This window comes from Exserohilum turcica, assembly GCF_000359705.1.
Source record: "Exserohilum turcica Et28A unplaced genomic scaffold SETTUscaffold_13, whole genome shotgun sequence".
Lineage (NCBI taxonomy): Eukaryota > Fungi > Ascomycota > Dothideomycetes > Pleosporales > Pleosporaceae > Exserohilum > Exserohilum turcicum.
This window is the reverse complement of record NW_007359948.1, coordinates 1,007,459-1,033,478: the sequence shown is the minus strand read 5'-3', so window position 1 is coordinate 1,033,478 and position 26,020 is coordinate 1,007,459. Positions and strand designations below refer to the sequence as shown.

The 26,020-nt window shown below is 54.0% G+C and overlaps 8 protein-coding genes across 8 annotated transcripts; 3 read left to right on the top strand and 5 right to left on the bottom strand.

Moving 5' to 3' along the window:
* Window positions 1–279: 279 nt before the first annotated feature.
* Window positions 280–1,824, bottom strand: SETTUDRAFT_128046 (uncharacterized protein). Its single transcript, XM_008024975.1, has 2 exons — window positions 1,649–1,824; window positions 280–1,581 (listed from the first exon to the last, which is right to left on the bottom strand). The coding sequence occupies exon 2, from the start codon at window positions 1,532–1,534 to the stop codon at window positions 467–469; it is 1,068 nt and encodes a 355-aa protein (XP_008023166.1). The 5' UTR covers window positions 1,535–1,581; window positions 1,649–1,824; the 3' UTR covers window positions 280–466.
* A 357-nt stretch (window positions 1,825–2,181) lies between these two features.
* Window positions 2,182–2,994, top strand: SETTUDRAFT_105449 (uncharacterized protein; the record flags this gene model as incomplete). The annotated part of the gene is made up of 1 exon (XM_008024974.1): window positions 2,182–2,994. The coding sequence occupies one exon, from the start codon at window positions 2,182–2,184 to the stop codon at window positions 2,992–2,994; it is 813 nt and encodes a 270-aa protein (XP_008023165.1).
* A 211-nt stretch (window positions 2,995–3,205) lies between these two features.
* SETTUDRAFT_105761 (uncharacterized protein) lies at window positions 3,206–4,318 on the bottom strand (the record flags this gene model as incomplete). Its single annotated transcript, XM_008024973.1, has 4 exons — window positions 3,206–3,921; window positions 4,002–4,069; window positions 4,119–4,177; window positions 4,229–4,318. 4 exons carry the CDS (start codon window positions 4,316–4,318, stop codon window positions 3,206–3,208), a joined length of 933 nt encoding a protein of 310 aa, XP_008023164.1.
* A 1,112-nt stretch (window positions 4,319–5,430) lies between these two features.
* On the top strand, window positions 5,431–13,437 carry SETTUDRAFT_159760 (uncharacterized protein; the record flags this gene model as incomplete). The annotated part of the gene is made up of 6 exons (XM_008024972.1): window positions 5,431–5,790; window positions 5,954–6,178; window positions 6,245–10,484; window positions 10,544–10,627; window positions 12,364–12,556; window positions 12,615–13,437. The coding sequence occupies 6 exons, from the start codon at window positions 5,431–5,433 to the stop codon at window positions 13,435–13,437; spliced, it is 5,925 nt and encodes a 1,974-aa protein (XP_008023163.1).
* Window positions 13,438–16,968: 3,531 nt separating this feature from the next.
* SETTUDRAFT_167865 (uncharacterized protein) lies at window positions 16,969–17,765 on the top strand. The gene has a single exon (XM_008024971.1). The coding sequence runs from the start codon at window positions 17,105–17,107 to the stop codon at window positions 17,504–17,506; it is 402 nt and encodes a 133-aa protein (XP_008023162.1). The 5' UTR covers window positions 16,969–17,104; the 3' UTR covers window positions 17,507–17,765.
* On the bottom strand, window positions 17,739–18,869 carry SETTUDRAFT_159758 (uncharacterized protein; the record flags this gene model as incomplete). Its single annotated transcript, XM_008024970.1, has 1 exon — window positions 17,739–18,869. One exon carries the CDS (start codon window positions 18,867–18,869, stop codon window positions 17,739–17,741), a length of 1,131 nt encoding a protein of 376 aa, XP_008023161.1.
* Window positions 18,870–19,578: 709 nt separating this feature from the next.
* SETTUDRAFT_26590 (uncharacterized protein) lies at window positions 19,579–21,333 on the bottom strand (the record flags this gene model as incomplete). Its single annotated transcript, XM_008024691.1, has 1 exon — window positions 19,579–21,333. One exon carries the CDS (start codon window positions 21,331–21,333, stop codon window positions 19,579–19,581), a length of 1,755 nt encoding a protein of 584 aa, XP_008022882.1.
* A 648-nt stretch (window positions 21,334–21,981) lies between these two features.
* Window positions 21,982–24,528, bottom strand: SETTUDRAFT_159757 (glycoside hydrolase family 78 protein; the record flags this gene model as incomplete). The annotated part of the gene is made up of 4 exons (XM_008024969.1): window positions 21,982–23,444; window positions 23,524–24,042; window positions 24,089–24,370; window positions 24,480–24,528. 4 exons carry the CDS (start codon window positions 24,526–24,528, stop codon window positions 21,982–21,984), a joined length of 2,313 nt encoding a protein of 770 aa, XP_008023160.1.
* Window positions 24,529–26,020: the final 1,492 nt, after the last annotated feature.

Here is a 26,020-nt window from a genome sequence, read left to right as displayed (position 1 = left end):
GGGGGGGGGGGGGGGGGGGGGGGGGGGGGGGGGGAGATGGATGCTTAGATGGGTGTGTGTGCTTTGGTTATGAAGGGAGGTGGTGGTCTTGCACGGAGAGAGATACATGTATGTATGTGGTTTTAGTATCTGAGAAATCGGGTTCTTTTTTTTTCACACAGCGGCTTGACTTGGGGTGAATGCCTTGTTGTGCTGTGCTGTGCTGTATTTAAGTAGGATGGATGGGAAGAAGAAGAAGAAGCTTACATACTCACCAAATAACACATCTAGTAATTCCATGTCCTATCTTGATATACACACGACACCACAGCTTAGAAGCACAGATTTCTCATCGCACAAACGAGTTTTGCCTTGGTTTGCCTTGCTTATTCGAATAACCCTGAAACCACACTACCAGCCCTACAACCCCCCATCATTCCAAACAAACATGTCCACACCCTCATTCCTGCCAACCATGTCCACCCCCTCATTCCTGCACCACAACACCCACGACTCCCTCAGCAATAGCCCCCATAAACTCTGCGATATCCTCGCCGCGCTCATCCAGCACAAACTCGAGCGTCTGGACCCACGTCTCGCCGTTATTCGAGAACCAGTCGTACTCGGGACACAGGCTCTTGACATAGGCCTCGACCATGCCCTTGAGCGGGGCGTTCTCCTTGAGATACAGAATCTGTGCGGGATCGAGTTTGAGGTAGTCTTCTACGACGTAGTAGTGGGGGATGTCGTCGCCCCAGCCCTCGGCGCCGACCTCGTGCGAAGGATGCAGCGAGTACTTTGAAGCTGCGTAGCGAGACGTATATGTGTTTGTGTTGTTGAAGTGGGTGGAAAACGGGTTTGGGGTGAACGGGTTAAAGGCCTGAGGGGCTGTGGGCGGATAGTTGAGGTGGATGTTGAAGAGCAAGGCGTGTTCGTTTCCTGGGTGTCGTTTCTTGAATTTGCGGGCGATCGCGCCGTTGGACGGGCATATGTTGCTGTGAACGACTTCGCGCATGATGCCGTGCACGTCGGCAATCTCGGCAAGTTCCCATGTACTCCAGTTGTGCAAAAGGGCGGCGCGCTTCAGGAGCACGAGGCGCGTGGCGCGAAGTTCGCGAGGATGGTCGCGTGTGTGAAAGGCGCGCGAGTACAGCCAGATGCGATATATCGCCCGTCTTACGTGGTACCGCTCCTCAGCCGTCAGCAGGCGACGGCTCTCGAAGTCATGTTTCCATTTCTTGAACGGGTATATATCGCACCACTTCTCTGCTACGCGGCCGTGCTGGACAATTTGTTTGAGTAAGGCGAGCGAGAAAGGGACTGAGCGAACGATATGTGCGGGCTGGCTGGCGTTGTGGGTAAGGAGTTGGGTGAGATCATGTAGGGGACCGAATTGCGCCTCGGCTGCGCCTTCGAGTATAGCCAGTTTCTGAGAGGAGGAATAGATGTTGCAGAAACGCTTGCAGGTGGATGAGAGGGCTGTTACGTCGGTGACTGAGGCGCAGGATAGATAGACCTGTACCACGAGCTCCGTGGCAAGGTCTTCGAATAACATCCTGCGTGTGATGCACAATATCAAGTGGTGCTTGCTTATTCTTGTGGCTTGGACAGTCAGTATCGTGCAAATATGACGCAGGCTCCATGGTCTCAAATGAGGCGGACTACTCACTTGTGAGTTGGCAATTGGTACGTGTATTTAGTCGCTGTAATGCTGATCTGTTTCTCTTCCGATAGGATCAACCTCGACAGTCGACTTTGCTTCTTCTGGCTGCAATTCAACTGGAATTGCGCGTATCAAGGTATACGTTTGGATGAACCGACGCGTAGCTACTTTGCTTACGCCGACAGGTAACGAGTAGTCTAGAAAGATCGGACCCCTCCGTTGGGGCTATTGATAGAAAACGTGACAACATTCTGTACAGACATGGTGCAAACAAATGCAAGCTCTGGCGAGCCGTGTCTGGAGGCCATTGAGAGAGTCGTTGGGTGAAGGAGGTCAGCCAGGAGTCACCGTCACGGGTTACCGTGGAGTGGATAGATAGCGCCAAGTGGAGCCCGTCCAGACTGTGGGGGACCAATCGGCGTGGAGACGGAGGACAGCCCGGCTGATGGCGTCAACCACTCGTGGTATGCTGCAACAGTCGCAACCCGCCTCATGGTCGCCCTTTGCATATCCAGCGTCTAGATTTGGCGGCTATAACAATGCAGCACTCGGATGCGGCGTATACACAAACCCCAGCGCTTCTCCGCCTCCCCGTTGAGCTCCGCCGCCTGATCTACAGCCTCGTCCTCCCCCACACGACCACCTTCGATGTGCGTTTCCAGCGCTCCATTGACGCACCCCCAAAGTCCGAATACACTCTGACCTTTGTCCGGCAGCGGAATGGCGACGGGGGCTGGCGCGTGCAGCGGATCCTGCCGCGGATGGATCGCGAGACAGGCAACGACATTGTATGGCGGCGCGGAAGCACGACGCTGCTGGCCGTGTCGCGCCAGGTGCACGAAGAGACGGCAGACATGCTATATGGCGAAAACACGTTTGTCATTGACGTGACGTTCAATGCGATCAACTTCCGGTACCGCTGGCGGACGGCGAACAATCTGACGCCCAACCAGACGTACCAGTTCCTAGACCACTTTTCGCAGAAGAACCTGGTGCGCATCAAGAACTACATTGTAAATGTCGAGTCGGTCGACGACTACACGGGCATGATCAAGTACAATTATGGCGGGCGGGGCTTGTCAGCCGGCATATGCAGCAAAGTACGGGAGCTGGTGGATCTGCTTGTGGCGGTGCCGCAGTTGCACCGGCTGCAAGTAGACTTGATTGATGGCGCTATAAGTCGCGTTAGATTTCCAAGCGGCAGAGTGCATCGGGTGCAAGACGAGAACAGCATTACACAGACGCAGTTGGTGCTCGAGCCGTTTCGAGCGCTGCACGGGGTCCGGAACATCAAAATAAGCGGTGTTAGTGACGAGTACAAGGAAGAGCTAGAAAAGAGCATGACTGCATAGAATGATTGCAACCGTCGTGATATGAAGAATACAACTTATAGAGACCTGTACAGCTGTCGCTCCAAGGGAGCCGCCCACGAGTTGATAGCTTCTGGGTATATCGCTATACATACAGGCATGTGCCAAGTCAGCCAAATCGACGCCAATCCAATGTAAGATGCATTGCCAAAACGCCAGTTTTTTGCCCTCTAAAATATTGCAAACAGCCAACTCATGCGAACAGCACATTGTCGCTGAGTGGATCCTTCTCCTTCTTGCGCCCACCGTGCGACGTCAGCCCCAGCTCCTGGTGCTTGAGCAGAGTATCTCTCTGCGCCTCGGCTCGCCTGTTGAATCTGCTTGCCTTGGACTTCCTCAGGTCCGAACGGATCTGGTTGGGCGAAACAAACTCCTTGTTCTCGTAGATGATGGGGCCGCCAAAACTCGACTCCTGGATGACAATGGGCGTGAGGACGAAGCGCGGGCCAATCTCAACCAGGCTGACATCCAGTTCGCCCTTTCCTCCCTTCTTCTTGGGCGCAGGCTCGTCGACGTCCATCTCTTCGCCATCGGCATTCTTCTTCTTGCCTGGCTCGCTCTCGTTGATCTGGAAAACACGGACCCAGATCTTGCCATCTGCCACGGTGAAGCCCATGACGTGGTCGACAAACGGCTTTACTTTTCTGCTCGTCTTGGGAACGCCAAAAATCTGGGTAAAGAGCTCCTTGATGACACGGAGATGGGCCTGCTTGTCGAAGGCGGCGTCGAAAGAAAGAATTGGCCGCGATCCCTTGAGGCAGTTGCCGATAAAGTTGAGCTCTTCCATGGTGTGCAAGTTTTGGAGATGCATCTTGACCGTGGGGCCATTGGGCGGCTTGGACATCCAGCAGTAGAGGTCCTTGCCTTTGCGCGCCTCGAAAAAGAGGACATTGTTGCAGTTGTAGAGTTCTGCCAGGTTAGCTTGGTCCATGGAAGCGTGATTTGGGAGCGCTTTCGGCGCAGCATGGTCTGTGGGCTGATTTTCGTACCTGCTAGCTCGTTGAGCTGGTAGAGCTTTGTTTTGGTGTCGAGTTTGGCTTCTTTCCGGCTATGGGGCCTTTGCAGAATTAATAAAAGAAAACTTGAAGCACGACGCGGCTACTCACATCAGGGAGTACAGGTCTTGCAGCAGATGGCGGTGCCGGAATGTAACACCTCTTGAACTCTATGGCCGGTTAGTAAGAATATTTTTTTCTGTGGCATGCAGATGGCGCACCAGGATGAGGACGCGCTGCTTGTTTCGCTTGACGCCGGTGTCTTTCTCGTCCTTGTCGGTGCCCGACAGTGTCTTGTATACCGAAGCCATGGCGACGCAAAAGTACGGCTGCTGCTGCTGTTGCGGTTGGTGCTGGGGCGCGCTCTCGAAAAAAGTTGGAGGATTGATAGCGCCGAGCGTTTTAGCGTGATCGACGCTCGGGCCAGGCTACGACCCACCGACATGGGTCGCGGCTTCCGTCACCATCGCGCTGGCAGGGCTCGCCCAATGAGGGAGTGCAGGACCCAACGCTCCTGCCCCGTTTAGAGTGCGCCTGGGCTCATGGCGGCCTGTCGCGCCTTGTCGACGTGCGACTCCAACAGGGCGAGGGCGTGGCGGGCGAGGGCGAGGGCGACCAAGGGCCGTGGTCGCATGTGCCGAAGTTGCGAAGGCCTCAGCCAGAGTCGACGTCGACGTCGCTGCAAAGGCGGATGAGTGGTTGGCGTGGCAGCAGCGCAGCGCGGGCAAAGGGGAGAGCATGCAGACATGCAGAGCAGCGCCGGCGCCGGCAGAGCGCAGTCAGTCTTGACCGGCGTGGCTGCGTGCATGGTACGTACGTTTTTTTACTGGCCGACCAAGGCATCCGGGGCTGGGGGGTTGGGGGTTGGCGAGCTGTATGCTGGCGGGCTACGAGAGCGCGAGGGCAAGAGAGACAGACGAGGGCTCGCCATGGCCATGGCGACTGCAGTCGGCGGCGTGGACGGCAGCACCGGGCGCGCCGCAGCGGCTTCTCGTGCAGGCGGGTGCAGTGGGCGTGGTCGAGGCTGCAACCTCATCGCGGCGCTGCATGGCATCACGCCCGACGGTGCTCGCAGGGACAGAGGTGCCGCAGGCGCACTAGACAGAAGCTGACTTGCCCGCCCGCGGTGCCTGAGTGCGTGTGTGCGATCCGGACAGCGCTGCTCCACACCAGCCCCCATCTCCCTCTGCGCATCGCCAGGCTCGCCTTCGCCCAAGCCCTCGCCTCCGCCCATCGCCCATCGCCCAAGCCCGTCGCCGCCGCCGCCGCCGTGAGCCTCGCCGCCCGCCAGCACGCCCGAGGCGCATTCACGCTGCCGCCGTCGCCGCCGCCCCAGCGCGCCCCGCCGCCTGTGCCCGCCGCGGCCAGTCCATGGAGCAGCCGTGTGCCGGCAGCATTGAGAGCCGCTGAGGCGCCCGTCGCCATGTTCCGCGACCCCGTCCTGCGGCCTGAGGTTGATGATGGCGAGGAGCGCTCGCGACCAGACAGACGGCCGCCAGGGCACCAAGGGGAACCTACGCCATCAGCTTACCACACATCGCCGACACAGGCAGGCCTGCCATACCAACACCGTTCGCCAAACACGCCCACGCCCACGCCCACGCTGCATCCCCATCAACACCACCACCGCCCGCCCGCCTCGCCCGCCTCGACCGAGCTGCCGCCCATCAGCACGGCCCTCTATCCGCGCGACACGTCCAGATATTACGACCCGACGTCCGACAATGGCGACCGCGGCATAGCCAGGGACCCGGCGCGTTTCGACTCGCAGTATCCTGCACAGGTGCGTACATGTCTCTTCTTCTTCTTCCTCCTCCTCTTCCGCCTCCGCCTCCTCGTCCATCTCCCATCGCGTCCCTGCGCCGCCCTCAGGGATGCACTGCTAACCTCGTCGACACGCTCGCCAGGCCCGGGACCCTCTCGCCTTCCACGACGCCCACCGCCAGGCCCAGAGCCCCTACGAAAAGGCCCTCCACTCGCCCGTCGCCACGACCTACGCGCACCACCATTCGCCCCTGCAGCGCCCCCGTTCGCAGCACCAGCACACGCCCGCCATGGAGACGATATCCCATTCTCCCGTCTCGCCGTCCGTCTATCAGTCAATGAACCGCCCCGGCGGCGCTGTCCAGCCGCCCTCGGGCTACGACAGGCGGTCTTCTTTCAAGGATGAGGTAAGTGGGCTCGCGTCGCCCGTTCATTGCACCACGGCTGCTCACCACCACCGCCTTGACCTGCAGGCACCGCCACCCACGCGCGCAGACCCCATGTCGCTCTCGAGTATAATGTCTTCTGGCGCCGACAGCGAGCCTCCGCCAAAGCCCCAGCCGCTTCCCACCCTCACCCCTGACCCGTACCGACCATCCAAGCCTCTGCACAACCCGCAATTTGTCAAGCAGGAAGCCGTGGCATCGCCCGCACCAGCTGACCTGCCTCTGCAAGAGAACGGCTTCACGCCACGGCCAGCATACGATGCCGTGCCCCTGGCCGGAAGCGTGCAGCCTTCACTGCAGTCTGCCACTCGCGAACTGCCTGCTCCCGACGAGGCCGAAATCGAAGCACAGCTGGCACACATTGAAACTACGCAGATGGGCGATCTGGACGGCCCGGTCCCCATGTACGAAGAGACCGAGTACAAGCAACGCAGCCAAAAACGCGTCCTCGAAGTCGCGGCTACAGAAGCGGCCAAGCGCAAGCGACGGCGAACAGCGACCTTGATCCGCTTCCAGGACGTCTCTGCTGCACACCGCGACTATGCCAAGCACTCCTACAACGTCGAGCACGAGGGCGATGCATGGCAGCAGGTACAGAGCCAAGAGATTGCCGAAGAAAAGGAGCGCAAAAAGGACATGCAGCGCAAGCGGAGACGAGAAAAGACGATTCAGAACGAAGAGGCCAAGCGTGCCGAAGCTCTGGCAAAGGCTGGCCAGGCCGAGAACGAGGAGGAGAAGGAGCGGCACCTGCTCGCTGCCCAGAAAGCTGAGCGCAAGGCCAAGACCACCACACAGCTTCTGCAAGGCAACGCCCCCAGTAAAGACATTCGCGAAGTCACCCCGCATGGCCCCAACATGGAGGGAGGTACCATGAGTTCGTTCCAAGCCTCGGACGATGCTCCGGGCGGGAAGCGCAAGGGCAACCGTGGCACTGGCCGTCTTAAGAAGAGCAAGGAGCAAAAGCAGGCAGAGAAGGATGCTGCAGCTGCCGGCCAGGCGGCTCTCGACCGTGGTGATGACCTTCCTCTGATTGCTCCGCGCGAGGAAGCCCGTCTTGACTCGATACGAGGTCGCAGCCACACAGAAGACATTGGCCCCGTTGTGCTGACTTCCTACGACTCGTCGGCGTACCGCAATCTCTACCACCAGATTGTCAAGGACCTGGCCCGAAAAGATGTGCCCAAGGTCGTCCGCATCAAGGAGAACTCGTTGTCCACAAAACAGTCGAATCTTCGCAAGACTGCCCAGCTGGCTGCCAAAGAAGCACGCCGGTGGCAGATGCGCACCAACAAGAACCAAAAGGATACACAGGCTAGGGCGAAGCGAGGCATGCGTGAGATGCTCGCATTCTGGAAGAGGAATGAGCGTGACGAGCGCGAATCGCGAAAGAATGCTGAGCGTCAAGAGTTGGAGAATGCAAAGAAGGCCGAAGCCGACCGTGAAGCCAACCGACAAAAGAGGAAGCTCAACTTTCTCATCTCGCAGACAGAACTCTACTCGCATTTCATCGGCAAGAAGGCCAGGACAGATGAGATTGAGCGGTCCACAGATGACGCCGATGCCGCCGCCGCCGCCGCTCCGCAGCAAGCACCCAAGCCCGGGATCGAGGTCGCCGACATGCCAACAGGAACAGGCGCCAAAGTCACCAACTTTGAGGACCTCGATTTCGACAATGAAGACGAGAGCGCACTCAACGCAGCTGCTATGGCGAATGCTCAACACGCTATCCAGGAAGCTCAAGATCGCGCCCGTGCGTTTAACAAGTCTGGCGATGACGAGGACGACGGCGAACTGAACTTCCAGAACCCGTCTGGCCTACAAAACAAGGAAGACTGGATTCCACAGCCAAGTCTGCTCAGCTGCACGCTCAAGGAATACCAATTGAAGGGTCTGAACTGGCTGGTCAACCTGTACGAGCAAGGTATCAACGGTATTCTGGCCGACGAAATGGGTCTCGGAAAGACGGTGCAGTCGATATCTGTCATGGCCTACCTTGCCGAGCGGTACAACATCTGGGGGCCTTTCCTGGTCATTGCTCCTGCATCAACACTGCACAACTGGCAGCAAGAAATCGCAAAGTTTGTGCCGCATCTCAATGTGATTCCCTACTGGGGCACGGCCAAGGACCGCAAGATTCTGCGCAAGCTCTGGGACCGGAAGCACGTTACGTATACGCGCGACTCGCCCTTCCACGTTGTGGTGTCGTCGTATCAATTGGTTGTGCAGGATGCGCAGTATTTCCAGAAGATGCGCTGGCAGTACATGATTCTCGACGAGGCGCAGGCCATCAAGTCGTCGCAGAGTTCGCGATGGAAGAGCTTGCTCGGATTCCACTCGCGTAACCGGCTGCTGCTGACGGGTACGCCTATTCAGAACAACATGCAGGAACTTTGGGCGCTTCTTCACTTCATCATGCCTAGCTTGTTCGATTCTCACGACGAGTTTAGCGAGTGGTTCTCCAAGGATATCGAGAGTCACGCGCAGAGCAACACCAAGCTCAACGAAGACCAGCTGAGGCGTCTGCACATGATTCTGAAGCCCTTCATGTTGCGGCGTGTCAAGAAGCATGTGCAAAAGGAGCTTGGAGACAAGATTGAGCTAGATGTCTACTGCGACCTGACGTATCGCCAGCGCGCCTACTATGCCAATCTCCGGGCCAAGATCAACATTATGGACTTGGTGGAAAAGGCGGTTGGAGACGAGCAAGACAGCGCCACGCTGATGAACCTGGTTATGCAGTTCAGGAAAGTGTGCAATCACCCCGACTTGTTTGAGCGGGCCGAGACATGGTCGCCGTTTTCGTTTGCGTCTTTCGCCGAGACGGCGTCTTTCCTGCGAGAAGGTCAGAATGTCCGAGTCGGCTACTCGACGCGCAATTTGATCGAGTATCGTCTGCCACGCCTGGTGGGCCGCGAAGGAGGGCGCCTGGACCTTGCGGGGCCAGACAACCATAAGGCTGGCTTCAAGGGACACTATCTCGACAACCTCATGAACATTTGGAGTCCAGACAACATGGAGGCGTCTGCGCGAGAGGCCGGTGGCTTTTCGTGGCTTCGCTTCTCCGACTTGTCGGCCAGCGAAGCGTCCAAGATTGCCAGGAGTGGATTGTTCCAGCGAGCATTGGCTGCGGGGCAGAAGCCGAACAAGGCTGGCCGTTTCAACATCTGCTACAATGGCGATGCTGGCGAATGGGAACCGAAGCACTCGATATTCAACATTGTCGACCGGCATGATGGTGCACAGTTGGCTGCGATGACTAGCGAGGGTTACATGCACAACCTCTTCAACGTTGCGCAAAGCGCATTCGAACAGACTGGTCTGAATGTGGTTGAGCCATGTGCCAAGCCCAAGGCATCGGCGCCTCCCATTGAGCTATACTGCGCCAGTCAGGGTGTGATTGCGGAGAAGCAGAACATCTTGTTCAACCCAGTGATGCGCGGTGCGTTGTACGGCATCTCGCATGTGACGGAACAAGCCATGCTAGAGAGCAAGTCGGAGAGGGCTGCTTTGACGGTTCACAGCAAACTTCCACGGCCGACCAACGAGCGCACGCGCTTCACGCACATTGAGGCGCCGTCCATGTCGCGCTTCGTGACCGACTCTGGCAAGCTAGCTCGACTGGACGCACTGCTCAAGGAACTCAAGGCCAATGACCACCGGGTGCTGCTCTACTTCCAGATGACGAGGATGATGGACCTGATGGAGGAGTACCTGACGTACAGGAACTACCGGTACTGCCGGCTGGACGGATCGACCAAGCTGGAAGACCGTCGTGACACGGTGGCCGACTTCCAGAGCGACCGGTCCATCTTTGTGTTCCTGCTGTCGACTCGGGCGGGTGGTCTGGGTATTAATCTAACGTCGGCTGACACGGTGATTTTTTACGACTCGGATTGGAACCCGACGATTGACTCGCAGGCCATGGATCGTGCTCACCGTCTCGGTCAGACGCGGCAAGTGACTGTGTATCGTCTGATTACGCGTGGGACGATTGAAGAGCGGATCCGGAAGCGGGCGCTGCAAAAGGAAGAGGTGCAGCGCGTCGTCATCTCTGGAGGTGGGGGTGCCGGCGTCGACTTCAACACGCGCTCGCGGGAGAACCGGACCAAGGACATGGCCATGTGGCTCGTGGACGACGATCAGGCAGCCGAGATTGAGAAGAAGGAGGCGGAGCTGGCGGAGCAAGAAAAGAATGCACCGGCAGGCAAGAAGCGCGGCAAGAAGAAGCAGCGAGCAGAAGCCAACCTCGACGACATGTACCACGAAGGTGAGTAGTGCAGCGGGGACGAGGGGGCGAAGGGGGGCATGTACTGACCGTGTTCACAGGCGAAGGGCACTTTGACGAGAGCGCCAAGGCAAGCGGAGCAGCGACGCCCGTTGCAGGGAGCGAAACACCTGTAGGCGGCAAGCGCAAGAAGGGCGGGCTGAGCAAGAAGGCAAAGACGGCGAAGCAGCGGCTTGCTGTGGCAGACGGCGAGGTCTAAATTTCGTGTACGACTACTAGCAGACCGACATTTGATTCTACGGTATAATTGGGGGCGGACGACAGGAAGGAAGTTTTCTGAGCATGGTGAGGGAGGGATGGTGATGGATTATCATGTTGGCTTTGTTTTTTTGTTTGTTGCACGCACGGTGAGGGTTCTGCATGTGTACACTATCGGCCTTTTTTTCTTTTTCTTTTTCTTTCTTTGCGTATGCCAGGGTCGTGAGGGGCTTTGCTGCATAGATGACGAAGAAGAGCAAATCAATGTAGACATGAAGTTGGCCATGGCATGGACCTGTGCAAGCCGCTGTGGCACCGTGTGTGGCTTGGTGCGACGGGGCGTGTGCGTGGGGGTTGTGTGGCGCGTCGTGTGTGGCGTGTGGCGCAGGTCCCGATCAGGGCAGCCAGCGTCGATGTGGATGTGGATGTGCAGGTGCAGGCATGGCCCTTGGGCGGCGCTAGCCAATGCGACCGAGTACGATGGAAAAGTAGCTTGACTGTCTGGGCGCATGATGAAGATGACGAGAGGCGTGCAGAATCTCTCTCCGAACCAGTTTGGGAGAGAAGAGGAGGGGAGGGGGAGGGCTGCTCAGTCATGCTGCGGCCCAGGGGGGAGGGCTGCCGGGGAAACGTGTGCGACGGGCCCTGGCCATTCCAAAGAGCGAGCCAAATACTACACCTATTACATGCGCTGCAGGGCAGAGCAGATCCGGATAGCACGGCAGCGCCCGATGTCACTGCCAAACATTGCGTGCCTGATGAACAACGGGCGCTGTCGCTGTCGCTGTCGCTGTCGCTGTCGCCGTCGCCGTTGCCGCCTCCGCCCGCAGAGGCGCATGGCGGGATCCACGCAGCGTCAAATTGCGCGCGATGCAAGAGTGGTGGAGTAAGACGCCGCCGAGCGCGAGAGGGTTGAGCCAAGTATGCTGCAGGTGGGTAATAGGCGCAAAGCTAAAATTAAACCTTGGGCCTCTGTGAGATTTGGCTGACACGACGAACCATGGGGCGTGTCTGCCTTTGCCCCCTTCAACCGCCTTTTTGCTTGGCACGTTGGCGTCGAGGCATGCGCATCCTTCGCTCTTCGCGCCTCGTTGTACCTCCACCTCCACCTCCATCTCCGTCTCCATCTGCGCCCCCTTTAGTCCCTCGCTCTCCGCCTTGCGTTGCACTGCTCTGCTCTGCTCTACATAGCTACATACGTACATACGTACATACTTACATACTTACATACGCCCACGTACGACTACAGCCCTCCCGCGGCCCCCCCTGTGTGTGCCCTGCGCCCTTTGTCCGCTCTACCGCTGTCGCTTATCGTTTGAGTCGGTCCGGCCAAAGCCTCATCAGCACCGCCGCACCGCCGCACTCGTCCCGGCCAACCCGCATCTGTGCCATCAGCCCGCGCCCGCGTCCTACATAGGACATACCTCTCCCCCTCGCAAACGCCGCTGACCCGCCCCTTCCCTTCCTGTTGGCATGAAGGCATAGTGTAGACGAGTCCCCTCCGCCCGCCCGCTCGCTACCTACACTATACCCAACACCACCACCTCCCAAACACCATGGGTATGTCGCCACCCTCGACTCTGTCTCGACCCTCGACGTATCGCATTGCTTCGCCCTGCGCCATGTCAGCATACCCGCTGCCCGACGGCTAACACACTCGCAGTGGAGAAACGCCCCTCGATCGAGGGCCTCGTCGACAATGTAGACCCGCGCGAGTCGCACGAGCTCGAGGAACTGCCTACCTTTGAGAAGCCGGCCCCCGAGCCGGCCCTGTCGCTCAAGGACAAGCTCATCACCTGCTTCTGGATTGGGCTCAACACGCTGTCAACACTGGGATTGATCTTCCTGAGTAAACGGTAGGCCATGGTTACCGCCTTCGACGTGCCAGGGCCCTCCTTGCTAATAGTTGCGCAGAGTGTTTAGCGACAAGCAGCTCAAGGCATGCCAGCTCATGGTCGTCATGTGGCATTTCACCGCCACCGGTCTCGTTCTCTTCATCTCGACGCTGCGGCCCTTCCACGCCTTCAAGGCCGTCAAACTCAACATCTGGCAGATGCTGCCCGTCTGCGGCTTCTTCGCCGGCTATGTGGTTCTTGGCAACCTTAGTCTGACCTTTAACTCGATTGGCTTTTACCAGCTTTCCAAGGTCATGACCACCCCGACCGTCGTCCTCATCAACTTTGTTCTCTTCCGAAAGTATGTGACGCGATACATGCTGGCTGCCATTCTTGCGACATGTGTGGGCGTCTCCTTTACCATTAACGAGGCAGCCAAGACCCAGCTCTTTGGTATCATCATCGCCACCCTGGCCTTCTGCAGCACCGCCCTGTATCAGATCTGGATCGGCAAGAAGATTGAGGACTTTGCTGTTTCTCCACCCCAGCTTCTGCTCAACCAGGCCCCCATTTCGGTCTGCTTACTCATTCCTTTTGTTCCATTCTTCGACACCATCCCCGATCTTTCCGCCGTCCCTACCGATATCCTCTGGAGTGTCTGCGCATCCGGCATCATGGCCTCCATGTACAACCTGAGTCAGTTTTTGATCATTGGCCGGACAAGTGCTTTGACTTTCAACATTGTCAGCCATCTCAAGACCATTCTCATCCTGAGTATAGGATGGTACAGCGAGGGCAAGATCCTTAGTGGAAGAGAATGGTTCGGTGTGCTGCTTGCTTTGGGTGGTGGATGGGTATACTCGCACCTTGCGCTCAAGGCAAAGAAGCAGGGTAGCAAGTAAGAGCGGGGATTACGCCAACCCGGCACACCGATCCTTGCCTTTTGCAGTCTCAACTGCCCCCCCTTTTTTTTAATGAAACATGGGAATGGGCTGGGGGGATAGCCCCTTCTTTCTTGGATAAAGATTTTGGCATCGCAACGATTTGCTCGCCAAATGCAAATGGCAAAAAAGAAAGCGATTGAGCATGTGGATATATACACTCGCGCGCGCACCATGAACGGCTGGAATTGCTGTTGTGTGTTATCTTTTTTTTGTTAACGTCGCTTGCAACCGAGTTCCAAGAAAGGAAATTTCTAGCATAATGATAGATTTGGATGGCTTTTTTCTTTCTTTTTCTGCTTCTTTCGGTTCTTCGATTCTATTCGATTCAAATCCGCTGCTGCAAAACGCCGTCTTTTTTTTTGAAATATTCTTACAACACCATGAGAGAGAGAGAAAGGTAGAGAGAAAGGTAGAGAGAGAGCGAGTGAGAGAGCGAGTGAGAAGAGGGGTTGCGCAAGCGAGACAGAGAGAGGGTGGATTGGAATTGGGGGGGGGGGTTTCGGCAACGACAAGAGCGCAAAAGAAGAGACAGGGCAATTGTTCGCTTATCAATATTATTTTCCCTTTTTTTTGCTCTCGTTTAGCGTTTACTGTTGTTGTCAAGCGTATTTTTTTTCCTCCCTCTTGTTTTTGTTCATCATCAGTTAGTTTTATATCATGATGCTCTAGCTATTGCTGCCCATTACTACTATTGCCATTGCTGCTACTATTGCTGCTACTTACGCATGTTGTTCTTCTCTCTCTCTCTCTCTCTCTCTCTCTCTTTTTTTTTGTGCATATGTGTGATTATCATCGTTGAAAGTATCAATGCCTTGTTCGCATCATAGTATCGTCATTGTCAGCTTGAAGCATCATCATCATCATCAGCAGCTAGCACTATCATTATCGTGCTCTATCGTAAAGATGTGAGATGAAATATACATACGAATCTGGGTGGTTTAGTTGTGTATTTAACTACCTACATACCTACCTACCTACTGTAACATATTCTCCACATAAAAACTAACAACACCTACAGTATATATACATGTCCCTCTTTCTAACCAAATCTTCCTTTTCTTTCCTTTCCTTTCCTTTCCTTTCCTTTCCTTTCCTTTCCTTTCCTTTCCTTTCCTTTGCAGCTGCTTACTCGTACTATGTATATTCCCCCCCCCCACCCCCCCCATAACATACTATACCACACGGTATTTCCAACCTCAACCTTGATAATATCTCAGCCTTGACCCTTTTGACCCTTTTCACCCTTTTTGATGCTAACCCATGTCCTTGTTTTTTTTTCTTTCTTTCATAGCATGTCTGAAATACCCTGAAATACGTTACTAACGCTAATAATAATAATAATAATAATAATAATAATAATAATAATAATAAGCAAGCCCCCTTCTCCCCCCCCCCTTGTTTCCGCATCCCCTCGTTTTGAGTTTGAGCGATTTTGAGTTTTCTAGACCTCCCTTGTCGCATGCGCAATCACTTTTATGCTTGGAATTGTATTACCTGCCTATCCCCATCCTCCCCCTCCCCCCCCCCCAGTTTGTTTGATTTTAGTGTATCCCCCTTCTCATCTTGCTTCCGTGCCCGCTCCCTTGTGCTTGCTGCACTTACCCCCGTCTACCCGTTTGCCCCGTTCTACCCGTTTGCCCTGTTTGCCCTGTTTCCTGCACGGCATACGTATAGGACGTTTAGTCACAGAAACTCTATACGCTGTTCTAAGTTCTAACATGACAGGGTGTGTTGGATATATATACATGCGTAAGTATAGTCGAGAAAAAAAATAAGGTTTTTTTGGGTTCTGCTAGGCTTGTGCTAAGATGGGATTGTCGAGTGAATGGATGGAGGGATGGATTACATGTGCGTATACGCAGGCACAGGCGTGTACGTGTGTGGATTGCATGAGTACAAGATAATTTTTTTTTCCGTTTGATGAGCGGATGGCGGGGTTTTACTTGTGTTTATGCGGGTCTACTTAGCGCGTTGGAGGCTGGAGGCTGGTGGGTTGTGTTTCGTGCGTCGTGTTTTTTTTGCTATTTTCTATTTTTGGGGGGAAGTTTAATTTTTTTTGAAGGGAAGCGGAATGTTGGGCGCGTGCGAGTGGTTTGGGCCGGTGCTGTAGTGTGGGCTGGTAGACGCTTCGGTGTAGGGTGGACTTGGAGAGTATTTTTGCGATTATCAGATGTTTGGTAGGGCTGGATGGATTGGGAATAAGGGGTGTGGGGTGTGGGGTGTTTGTATCTAGTGACTGTTTTGACGGGATCGGAAGACGGGGTTACTTACTTAGTTACTTAGGACTTGGGGGCGGGAGATGATGGTGATGAGGATGCCACGTACAGAATAATCACACAGACTCACTTCCTCCCTTCACAGCCACCCCACCAGGCAGACGGGAACCAACGCTGTCACTGATGTCTTGCATGCCCACGCCCGAATTCTGCCTTGCACCAGCGACAAGAACGGCGTGTGCGCGCTATTAGGCCTCCCTCGCTCGTGTCGTTCGCCCTCGGCAAAAAACCCACTGTTAGCAGATGCAATCTCACAAGTCCCCGTTTCTAGCTCTCCGCCAGGCTGTGTCGACACGGCGCTAAGCACAAAAAGGCGACCGGACTGGCTCGATGAGTATTCACGTGCGGCTGTCCACCAGCGGCACGCCTTACTCACGGCAGATTAGTAGTGAGGCTGAAAAGGCCAAGTTGCATCCGTTTCGAGTCCAAGCACAAGGCTGAACTCCTCTTCCTCCTTCTCCTTGTATGCTAGAATATGCCTAGAAACCGGCGCTAGATTGACCTGCGAAACAAGTGCTGGACCTGAGTTTGGACGTTGTGTTGTCTCGAGTCACAGGATGTCATTTGGGGGGCTGTGCACCAGACCGGATCCTTGGAAAACGCCACTTTAGCTGCTTAGTTAGGCGTTCACCCACTTCTCCCCTCACAACCATATTTATGGTCCACCCACATGAGAGAGTTACTCATTAAACTACCTATTCGACTGAGAGAGTTACTCGTTAAAACTTGAGAGGAAGACTCATTTAAAGTGAAAGATCTGAGAGAGTTACTCACTAAAAAACTACTAGGCTACGAGCCTCACCTTCATTTAGATAACCCCCTACATTGTACCTACTCAATTTGTACCTAGATTAAATTCTAGCCTACGTAGTTACTTGCAGGCCTTAAGCCTGCACGTCTTATATAGCCCTTTGGGCTGAGAAAGGACGTTAAACTACAATAATAATAATAATAATAATAGGCGTTCACCCACCCAGTCTTGTACATATATGGCCGCGACGATGAAGGGCAGAGAGATGTAGCCCGCGCGGTGATTACAGCAGCTGTCTTTTGCGCAGCTTGTTGACGGGCTGATGGGGCGTTGTGATGATGTGGCTTTGTAAGTGGATGGGTGGATAGATGGATGGTGTGCGTGATGCTGAGACGAGAGAAAACGACATGTATATAAGCTGTGCATGACTTCTGAGAAGGTTTTCCACTCATCCATCCATCTACGACCCGTTCGAACAACCCCGAGTCCAGCTCTATCCATCCATTGTTACCAACGCATCCGCATCACCACACGTACATATACAACTCCGGAAGATACTATAGCAACCACATATCGAACACAGAAGATCCGCGCCAAAATGGGTTGCGGCCTCTCCAAGCCAAAACAACAAACATACCCCCCGCCTATGCGGCAGACCAACAAAAACAAGAAGCGTTATGGCTCTAATACTGCGGCTATCCCTCCAAACGACAACTTGACATCGACATATGTGCCCATGTCTATTGCGCTGAATAATGCGCCTGCTGATGACGGGCCCGCTGATATTGCGGGCGGAACATCGTCTTCGGGACATCGTCATTCGCTTTTTGGAGGCCACCATGGACATCACAGCCATCACAGTCATCATGGGGGGCATTCTGGGGGAGACTCTGGAGGATACTCTGGGGGAGGATATAGCGGAGGGTACAGCGGAGGAGGCGATGGTGGAGGTGGAGGTGGTGGCGGTGGAGATGGTAGTGGCGGTGGCGGTGGATGTTAGAAAGGGAGAAGAAGGGATGAAAAGGAAGAGGCATATACCATTGTTGTTTGTAGGATCGGGATTGGGTTAGATTGGTGATGTACCTACTTAATGCTTTATGACTGGCTATTGTTTGAGGTTGCCGGGGTGTAGTTTTCCGGCTATAGATTCTTTCAAACTACATGACCTTGGGATTATATTTCCTATCTGGTCTAGAATGGTGAAGTTGTCGACACTCCAAGGCACCAATCAATCAACTACCAGCCTCCGGCAAACTCTCCACCAACTCCAGCACCTTATGATCATCCAGCGCAGCCGCATACCTCAGCGCCATGGGATACACACATTCCTTGACCTGCATCTCATACGGACACATGATCCAGCCAATGCCCGATAGAAACCCTTTCTTGTACTCACTTGCAACCTCTGGCTCCGCCACCGAAAGCGACTCGACTCCAAACTTCTCTAGCGTGCAAAGGTAATGTTGCACAATGTCCCATTCGCGCGCCCGGCGGTCCTCAATGCTAAGCGCCGCCCCGATAAAGTACGCCACATCATGGAACGCAGAGCCGATATGGATCACCTGCCAGTCTAGGAAGCGCGGTGCCCCGTCTACCAGGTACGTGTTACCCGTGTGCGGGTCGCCGTGGATCAGGCAGCGGAACCGGGGGTTACGCTGGGCAAAATGCTTCTTCAGGACGGCTGTGATGCGTTGCTGGTCTTTGAGATAGTCGTGGATCTCTGGCCTATCGGGGCCTTTGACAACGGCGTCGTACGTCTTCATCAGTGCGTAAATGGCCTCGTCGTAATCAGATGTGAGCCACGGGTAATCGGATGCCTCGAGGTGCCAGGTCTTTGCGTGTAACGCAGCAAGCTGCTCTACGCCAGCTAGTACGCGATCTACCGTCCATGTCTCAATTGGACTGCCGAAGGTGCAACCCTGTGCAGCGAGGTCGTCCATGACCAGGATGCCTTGGGCGGAATTATGGCCTGCCCACTCGAGCCGTGGGAGCTCCATGTGGTCCAGTTTCGGTGCTACATGGTTGTAAAAGTCGCATTCGCGCTGGTAGACCATGACGATCCACGGGAGCGCCTGAATGAAGCTGGGGTCAAACCCGCCCTTGACACAAAACTGCGTGGGAAGTTTCTCGCTGCCATCCTCGTAGGTGACAGTGACAAAGACTTTGGTGGCCGTGCCTGAAACGGTTTTCCTGAGCACAACGGACTTGACTTTGTGTCTGAGGACGGTGGAGAGCCATTGTGCGGTTATATCTTCTGGGCGGGCGGGTAGTTCTGGCGGGTATGGGGTATCGGGATGGGTGGTCTTCGCTTGCGAAGAGTTGGTTCTAGCGACGTCCAGGTTTGCGTCTGTGGCAGCACTCATCTTGGAATAAGTAGGAATACGTTTGATCTCTACGTATATCTCCGATCAGTTGCTTTTAAGTTACTTGTAAACGGACCGAGTACCTGGAAATTCAATCATGCCAGCGCATTAATGTGGGGGATATGGGGGGCCTTGTCATTGTCGTGGTGTCTACCAGCCTCACTCTTGATTGCGGGCATTGGAATGGAACTGGATTACATAGTATCTAGTGCTTATATTTTATTCTCATTGAGCTTTGTGGCAAATGTGGTATCCAAAATAATTCCCGCGTACTTACACCTGTTTGTGAATTTCGTATATAGTGACATGTACAAGCAGCAGCCAAGGACTCTGACATGCAATATAGACCAGCGACTTTGAGCTTGAATTTAAGCTACAATAATTCACCACACAGTACGCCTTACTCTGATAGCCTGAAATTCACCATGGAGTACATTTATTGAACAACAAGTCTCCTTCCCATGAAGTTACTAATCGGCCAGAGCGTACCCCACATCTCCTCAACGCAACAATGCCCATCTGGCCATCGTCTGCTGCAATATACCAAACTAACTAACCAAAAAATAGACTAAGAGCCGTGTCATCCAAAAACACTAACTGAATCTATATAACCCTATTACTCTGACTGCCTCACATACTATGCATCCCCAGCAATCCCATCATCATCCTCGATCCACGCTTGCAACAACCAATTCCACACACCCCCCATCTACTTCCCTCCCATCTCCTTCCTTACCTCCTCTATCAACTCCTTTGCCTCCACATTCCATCCCTGGCGCGCCCCAGAACCGCGTACCTGGTGCGCTATCTCGGGAAGCTGGTAATTCGTTTCCTCGTCGCTGTCTTCGATTACAGCGGCGGATTTGAATGGTCTCCTGGTTCTCTTCCGAGGAGAGGGGTCTGGGGTCTTTGCGGGAGAGACTTTGCGCTTTTTGGGTTTTGGCAGAGGGGAGGATGCAGGAAGCGGTGGTGTGGGAGGTGGCGTCTTGCGCTTCTTTGTAACTGGCTTGGTTTCGGCGATGATTGCGGTGTGAGAGGTGGGTGGATGGTGCTTGGTTGCTGGGACTTGGTTGGCAGGATCTTTCTGCCCATCGATGGTTTTTGATGCGTCAGTAGCGGCAGTTTCCGGTTCAGTCCGGGTATTCTGTTTACTCGCTTTTCCGCTGTTAGTCTCGCCCGACGAGTTCTTGTTATCGTTTTTGGGATCTTGAGGCTGTGGAGAGGTCTCGTTTGACTTTTCAGAAGGCTTCTTTTGCTTCTCACTGGATATCACTTTCAGCGCCGCACCATTTTGGCCATGCCTCTTACTGTCCCGAGTCAGTTGGGCATCATACTCGTCCTCGTTATCGTCATTGGGAGTCTTAGGCTGAGGAGAAGTCTCCTTCAACTCTCGAGTTGACCTCTTTTGCTTCTCTCCTGATACCACTTTCAGCGACGCACCATCCTGACCATGGTTCTTACTACTCCGAGTCAGTCGGTCATCATGCTCGTCCTTTATAGGGAGTTCGTAGCCGCCCAGCGACGAAACCCGCTTCATAGTCTTATGCAAGCGCTTTCTCTCACCCGTCTTCACAATCTTCTTTTCCGCCGTCTTCCTCAGCGTCTTCTTCTCCTTCCCACCCACACCCCGCGGCCTCCCCCTCCTCAACTGCGAATACATAAGCATAACCTCGCGCTCAACCCTATTCAAAGGCGGCGCCCTCCTCGGTTCCAAGCCATCGCGCCTGTCCCACAGCGTCAACCGCTCTCTCTCCCGTTCCTCAAACTTCCGCACAATACGCACCGCAAGCTTCTTCATCTTCTCCAGCACATCGGGCTCCGCACACTTCGCATGCTCCGTCCACGGCAACCGATCCTCGAAGCGCTGGAAGCACGGCCGAAACGAGCCGTGCCGGTTCTCTGGGTCCTGCGGGTCCCAGTCGATGTAGAATTCCACGTGGTCGCAGAAGCTGACTGACGAGTAGTTTTGCGCGCGGGGATCCGCGTGGTGCTGTTTTCTTGAGGAGAAGAGTGCGCCGAGGTCCTTGCCGCTTTTCGGGCGGAAGATCTGGTTGGAAAGGTGCGGGCGTTCAGGGTGGTATGCGTCTGGGGGATGATGATGATGATGATGATGATAATGCGAGGAACGCTGGAACGCAGAGCCATCTCGCAGTGCTTGTTGAACGCGCTGCAGGTCGATGATACTAGGCAGTGTACTCAGCGAGAAATTATGTGGCGTCTCCGAGTTCTCACATGTATGTCGTTGTTTGTCTTTTTCCTTTTCCGGCGTCACAGTATCTTTTTGATTGTCGCCGCGTGCTTCTCCCAAGATATCTGCCAATATGCTCTTTGCACTTCCCTTCTTCCCAACAACACATTTCTCATCCCCAGACTCCGGATCCGTCAAATCCAACTCTCCAACATTCTTCAGCCCGTTGAGATGAAACGGTTTGCCCACACTACTGAAGAAGTGGTGCTGCGACATGGTTGCTAAGGGGGTTTCACTGCTCGAGGAGTTTGATGTAGTGCTGTGTTTTATTCTATCAGTGTAGTTCAACACGAAAATGAAGAATGGAATGTGTTTTTTTTTGGTACTGCTTGAGTTCTAATGGGAAATCAGAGCATATGTCTCGACTCTGCATACAAAATAACAGTGGAAGGAAACTGGCAAGTAATTTCTCTCTCGCCTTGAGAGTGAACAGCCCGACAGGAGCATTGAGAGATAAAAGCCATTGTGCGTATGAATGCTTTGGTGGCTACACAATTCGCTTCTGCCTTGCTGTTGCTCTGGAGGGGCCTCGAACTATGAATCCAAAGGCATTGTGCAGATTTGGCTGGACACACTGCTGCTCACCATACTATGTATCAAAAGTGTTCGGCAATGTGAGATTTCACAAATTCATTGCGTAGTTTGGTATACTCGATATCTGCACTTGACTCACACATACCCGATCGAGGAAATTTTAGTTTCGACAGAGACATGAACACCCACGTGTTGAGACGTGCATTGAGTATCCATCTTGTAATCTAATTGGCGCGAGGAAATCTATCACGTAGCTTTACCAAGGCTAAAATCATTAAGTCAACAAATCATCTGCTTCATGAGACGAAAACCCATTACTATCAAATGCAATTACGAAGAATGCAAGGTTACCTGCACATGCCCCGACAGCAGCTCAATTGTAGCATTCGCACCCTGCTTTCCAGCGACCTTCCACCCCCTCGGCACCATCATCTCACCACTCGTTCCCGTGGGAACGTCAAACTGCATCTGGGCCTCGTTGGCATTGATGGCCCAAGTCACATTGATGGCACCGTATGGCGTGGGGACTCTTCCAGAGACATTCTTCAAATCCAGATAGCCTAGGGCTGGCTGCACGTAAAAGGTCTTGTACCCAGCCGTCTTTGTTCTGACACCAAGCAAGTACTCCGGCAGCACATATGTCGGCGCAGCACCCCAGGGGTGCGCTAGACTTGTAAATGCGTCGATGCCAGGTGTACCGTCAGGCTTGACGTACTCCCAGCTTGCACCGCTGTAGTACGAATTATTGTTGACCATGCTGCCCCACAGGTCATCGAGAAGATGAGACACGGCGCCCTTGCTGTCGGCGTCGTACTTGTGGTAGGCGTCGAATAGGGCTTCGAGGAGGAAGCCCGATGGGTTGGGTGCGAGTTCGTAATCAGGTGTTTCTTCATCAGATGATATTGTTTTGTAGCCGGGGCCGAAGCGCAAACCTTCGAGCTTAGCGATCGACGATTTAGCCTGTGTTTCGTTTGCTGCCCCGGAGAGGATGGCCCACGCGATGCCGGTCAGCGAGTAATTTCCGGGCGACTCGACCGACAGGGAGTAGGTGCCAAGTTCAGGGTTCCAGAGATGCTTGTTCAGCCCGTCCTGAAGCTTAATTGCAGTGGCGTTGCATAAAGATGCAATTTCCATGTCTTGCGCAGCTCGCGCGAGAGGCTCGATGAGCTGGAGAGTGAAGGACATCAATCCTGTAACTGCGCTGCCGTTTCCAGGGCCAAGAAAGGACGCCGGATTGGGGACTTCTGGGCTCCCACCAACGAGGCCGGTATCTGGGTTGACGTATGCGACTCTAGCTTTTACGAGCATCTTGATGCTCTCCCAGTGCTTTTTCAGGCCCTCGAAGTCGCCCGTGTACCGGTAGTATTCGCCAATGGCCGCAAGGAAAAGATCCTGGTAGTCGACCAAGCCGGGTCCAGCCGGGTCCGCCTCTACATATTCTGGTCTGGTACCCAGTCGTGCAGAAATAGGAACAAAGCCGGCAAATGGACCGGATTTAGATTGATAGCTGAAAGCAATATCAATCGAGCCAGTAATGTAGTCCCAGCGGGCACTGGACAGGGCCAACACACGGACTGTGTGATAAAAGTCTCCAATCCAAAGGAGGCGGTCACGCTTTGCGCCGTCCAGACAGACGGAGTCAGCCAACGGTGCTACAGCATACTCGGCCAATACAGCTTCCGACTTCATGTCATTGCTGTAGATGCGAGTCTTGTTGGACGCAACGACTGATACGTTCGAGAAAACAGCGACTTGATCCTGGTAGCCACCAAATCCCCTGTGTGCCTTGATATCTAGATGGCGTGTTGAAGCGGTTGGTTCCTGGTGGTGGCAGTGGAACAAAAGCAACCTTTTCTCCGTTGAGGCTGATACTGTAGCCATTCTCCTGGATAGCCGTGACGACGTGATACCACTTGTTCTCCTCTACCGAGACGTTTAGAGGGTAGTACTGGTTCGCGGGTGTAGTCAAGGTGGACTGATTTGCCAAGTTCCAGTCACTGTTGAAGATCAGGGTATTCGGTGGCAGGAGTGTCTTGTTGGTGTTGAGGAACGTGCTCCCCTCCGGGTAGTTTGAGGTAAGGACAAAATACGGTCCGAGTGGCTGTATCGCGCTGGCTACGCGCCAACCGGTTCCTCCTCTTACGATTTTCGTGTCAAACTCTAATGTATAGTTTGCCGCGCCCATTAGAGCGCCACTGGAAGATTGTGCGGTGGCCTGGCCACGAATGAGAGCTCCCTCATTTGTCAGCTCCCAAGTCGAAGGGGCATTGCCGGCATCCACACAAGCAACCTGGACCACGCGTCCACCAAGACCGAAGATGTTGTTATAGGTATAGTCATGCATGTCCAGGTAGCCCTTTAGCTCATCCACGTCCGTATGCTCGCTCGTTGCTTTGAAGCCCAGACTTGAGAGTCAAGGGTTCGTTGGTAAGCAGACGGATCGACTGGAATCGCTGCCCTCCTTGCACAAAGAAGCTTTGCACATGACCTCCGCCCGTAATGTTGAAAGTCTCGACGCGCCACGTATTCGCTAGGCCGTTTGAAAAAGTCCATGGTCCGTCGGCATTGACATCGTGAAGGGGCGGGTACGACTCCGAGTACTTGACTTCAATCTGTGCTGAAGTGTTTCCCGCAACTTCGAAGAAAGGAAACCCAGCAACTTCAGTACCGTAGTCGAGTGTAGCGAGGGGGTGCTCGGGTGACAGCTTGACCGTCCCGCCTGGCGCGAGTTGGACTGGATAAACATTGCCGTAATCAACAAATCTATTCTGCAGTATTAGATGACAATCATACAAAACGTGTATCACGCGATACTTACGCATAAGCACCTATACTCCACGCCCAAGCTGCCAGCAAGCGTAGATGGAGGTTAGCCATGCTGAGGATATGTTGCGAAGAACTCAATTCCTGTGGGAAGAGCATCTCCTTTTAAAGCTTCTATAATTGCATTCATCCTTGCAAAGAAGTGTTGGGATCAGGGCTGCAGGTAAATTGGCCGACGCTAGGGTGGGAAATTTGTATGCGAATGAGAGGAATAGTCCAGGAACCAACTGATTATGCAAGTGCACTGCGGGGACCCCAGATCCCCAAGATCGGAGCGTGCCTTACTTGGGTTACAACGTCGTGGCATAGACTGGATGAGGTTGGGCGCTCGTATCCTTCAAGGGGTCTAGCGGTAGTGCGCCCGGGATGTGGAGAGAAAACTATTCAGCTCGCCCTGATGTTATACCGAGATGTCGCCAATAAGGCCCGAGAGCCAAGGGTAGGGGACAAACCTTCTTGATGCCCATAGTCTATTGGTTTAGTTACGATGTTTTTGTGCTAAGAAAAAGTGTTTACCCGCCTGCGTTCCGAACGGGCACCCGGTGTCCGGGTTGGCGCTTTGCACCATTCATGACGTTTCTCCCGCACAGGCTAGAGTCGATAACAGCTGACACGACCACGACAGATACGGAGGCTTTTGCAAAAATACTAGTCTTCACTTCGTTATGCAATTTGTAGTCGTGAAGCTCTGAAATTTGATGTGAGAAGTAAGCCAGGCCACGAAATGCTAGATGATTTGGCATCTGGAATGTCTCAACCCCCTAATCTAAGCATGAAATCTTAGCCTAGTGTGGGTGGTCAATGCGTGCAACGGGTCAGACAATGCAACACCCCCTGCATCTCCCAAAGTAGAACCCACCAATTTCAAATCCCCACAACTCCACCACCATGACAGCTATCGAAAAAGCGCTTGCGGCAATCAATTCGCAAGGTCTAGAAGGACAAATCTTGTACCGTACAGCTGCAAAAATATATGGTGTTGCGGCATCAACTTTAACGCGTCGCCACCAAAACAAAACGCGGTCGCGTGCAGCCGCTGCACACCCACGACGACTACTCTCACCACAACAAGAGAAATACCTTGTCCAGCACATAGAAAAACTCTCTAAGCGTAGTACTCCACCGTCCCAAGAGTTGATTAAAAAATATGTTGCCAATATTGCAAAAAGACAGCCATCTAACAGCTGGGTTACAAGATTTCTTCGGCGGAACAGAGAGAAAATTATCACCAGAAACACCGCCGGCATCGACCAAAACTGCAAAAAAGCTGACGATTTTAAAGATTACTATAATCACTTCCGTCTACTTCACGATTATATCGAGAAATACGATATCCAGCCGCAAAATATCTATAATATGGACGAAAAGGGCTTTCTCCTTGGTGTCACTTCAAGGACCAAAAGGGTGTTCTCCAAGAGACTTTGGGATGAAAAGAAAGTTCGAGCAGCTGTTAGAGACGGCAGCAGGGAGTGGATAACAACTTTAGACTGTATTTGTGCTAACGGGAGCTGGATATCGCCTATGATAATCTTTGAGGCAAAGCTGG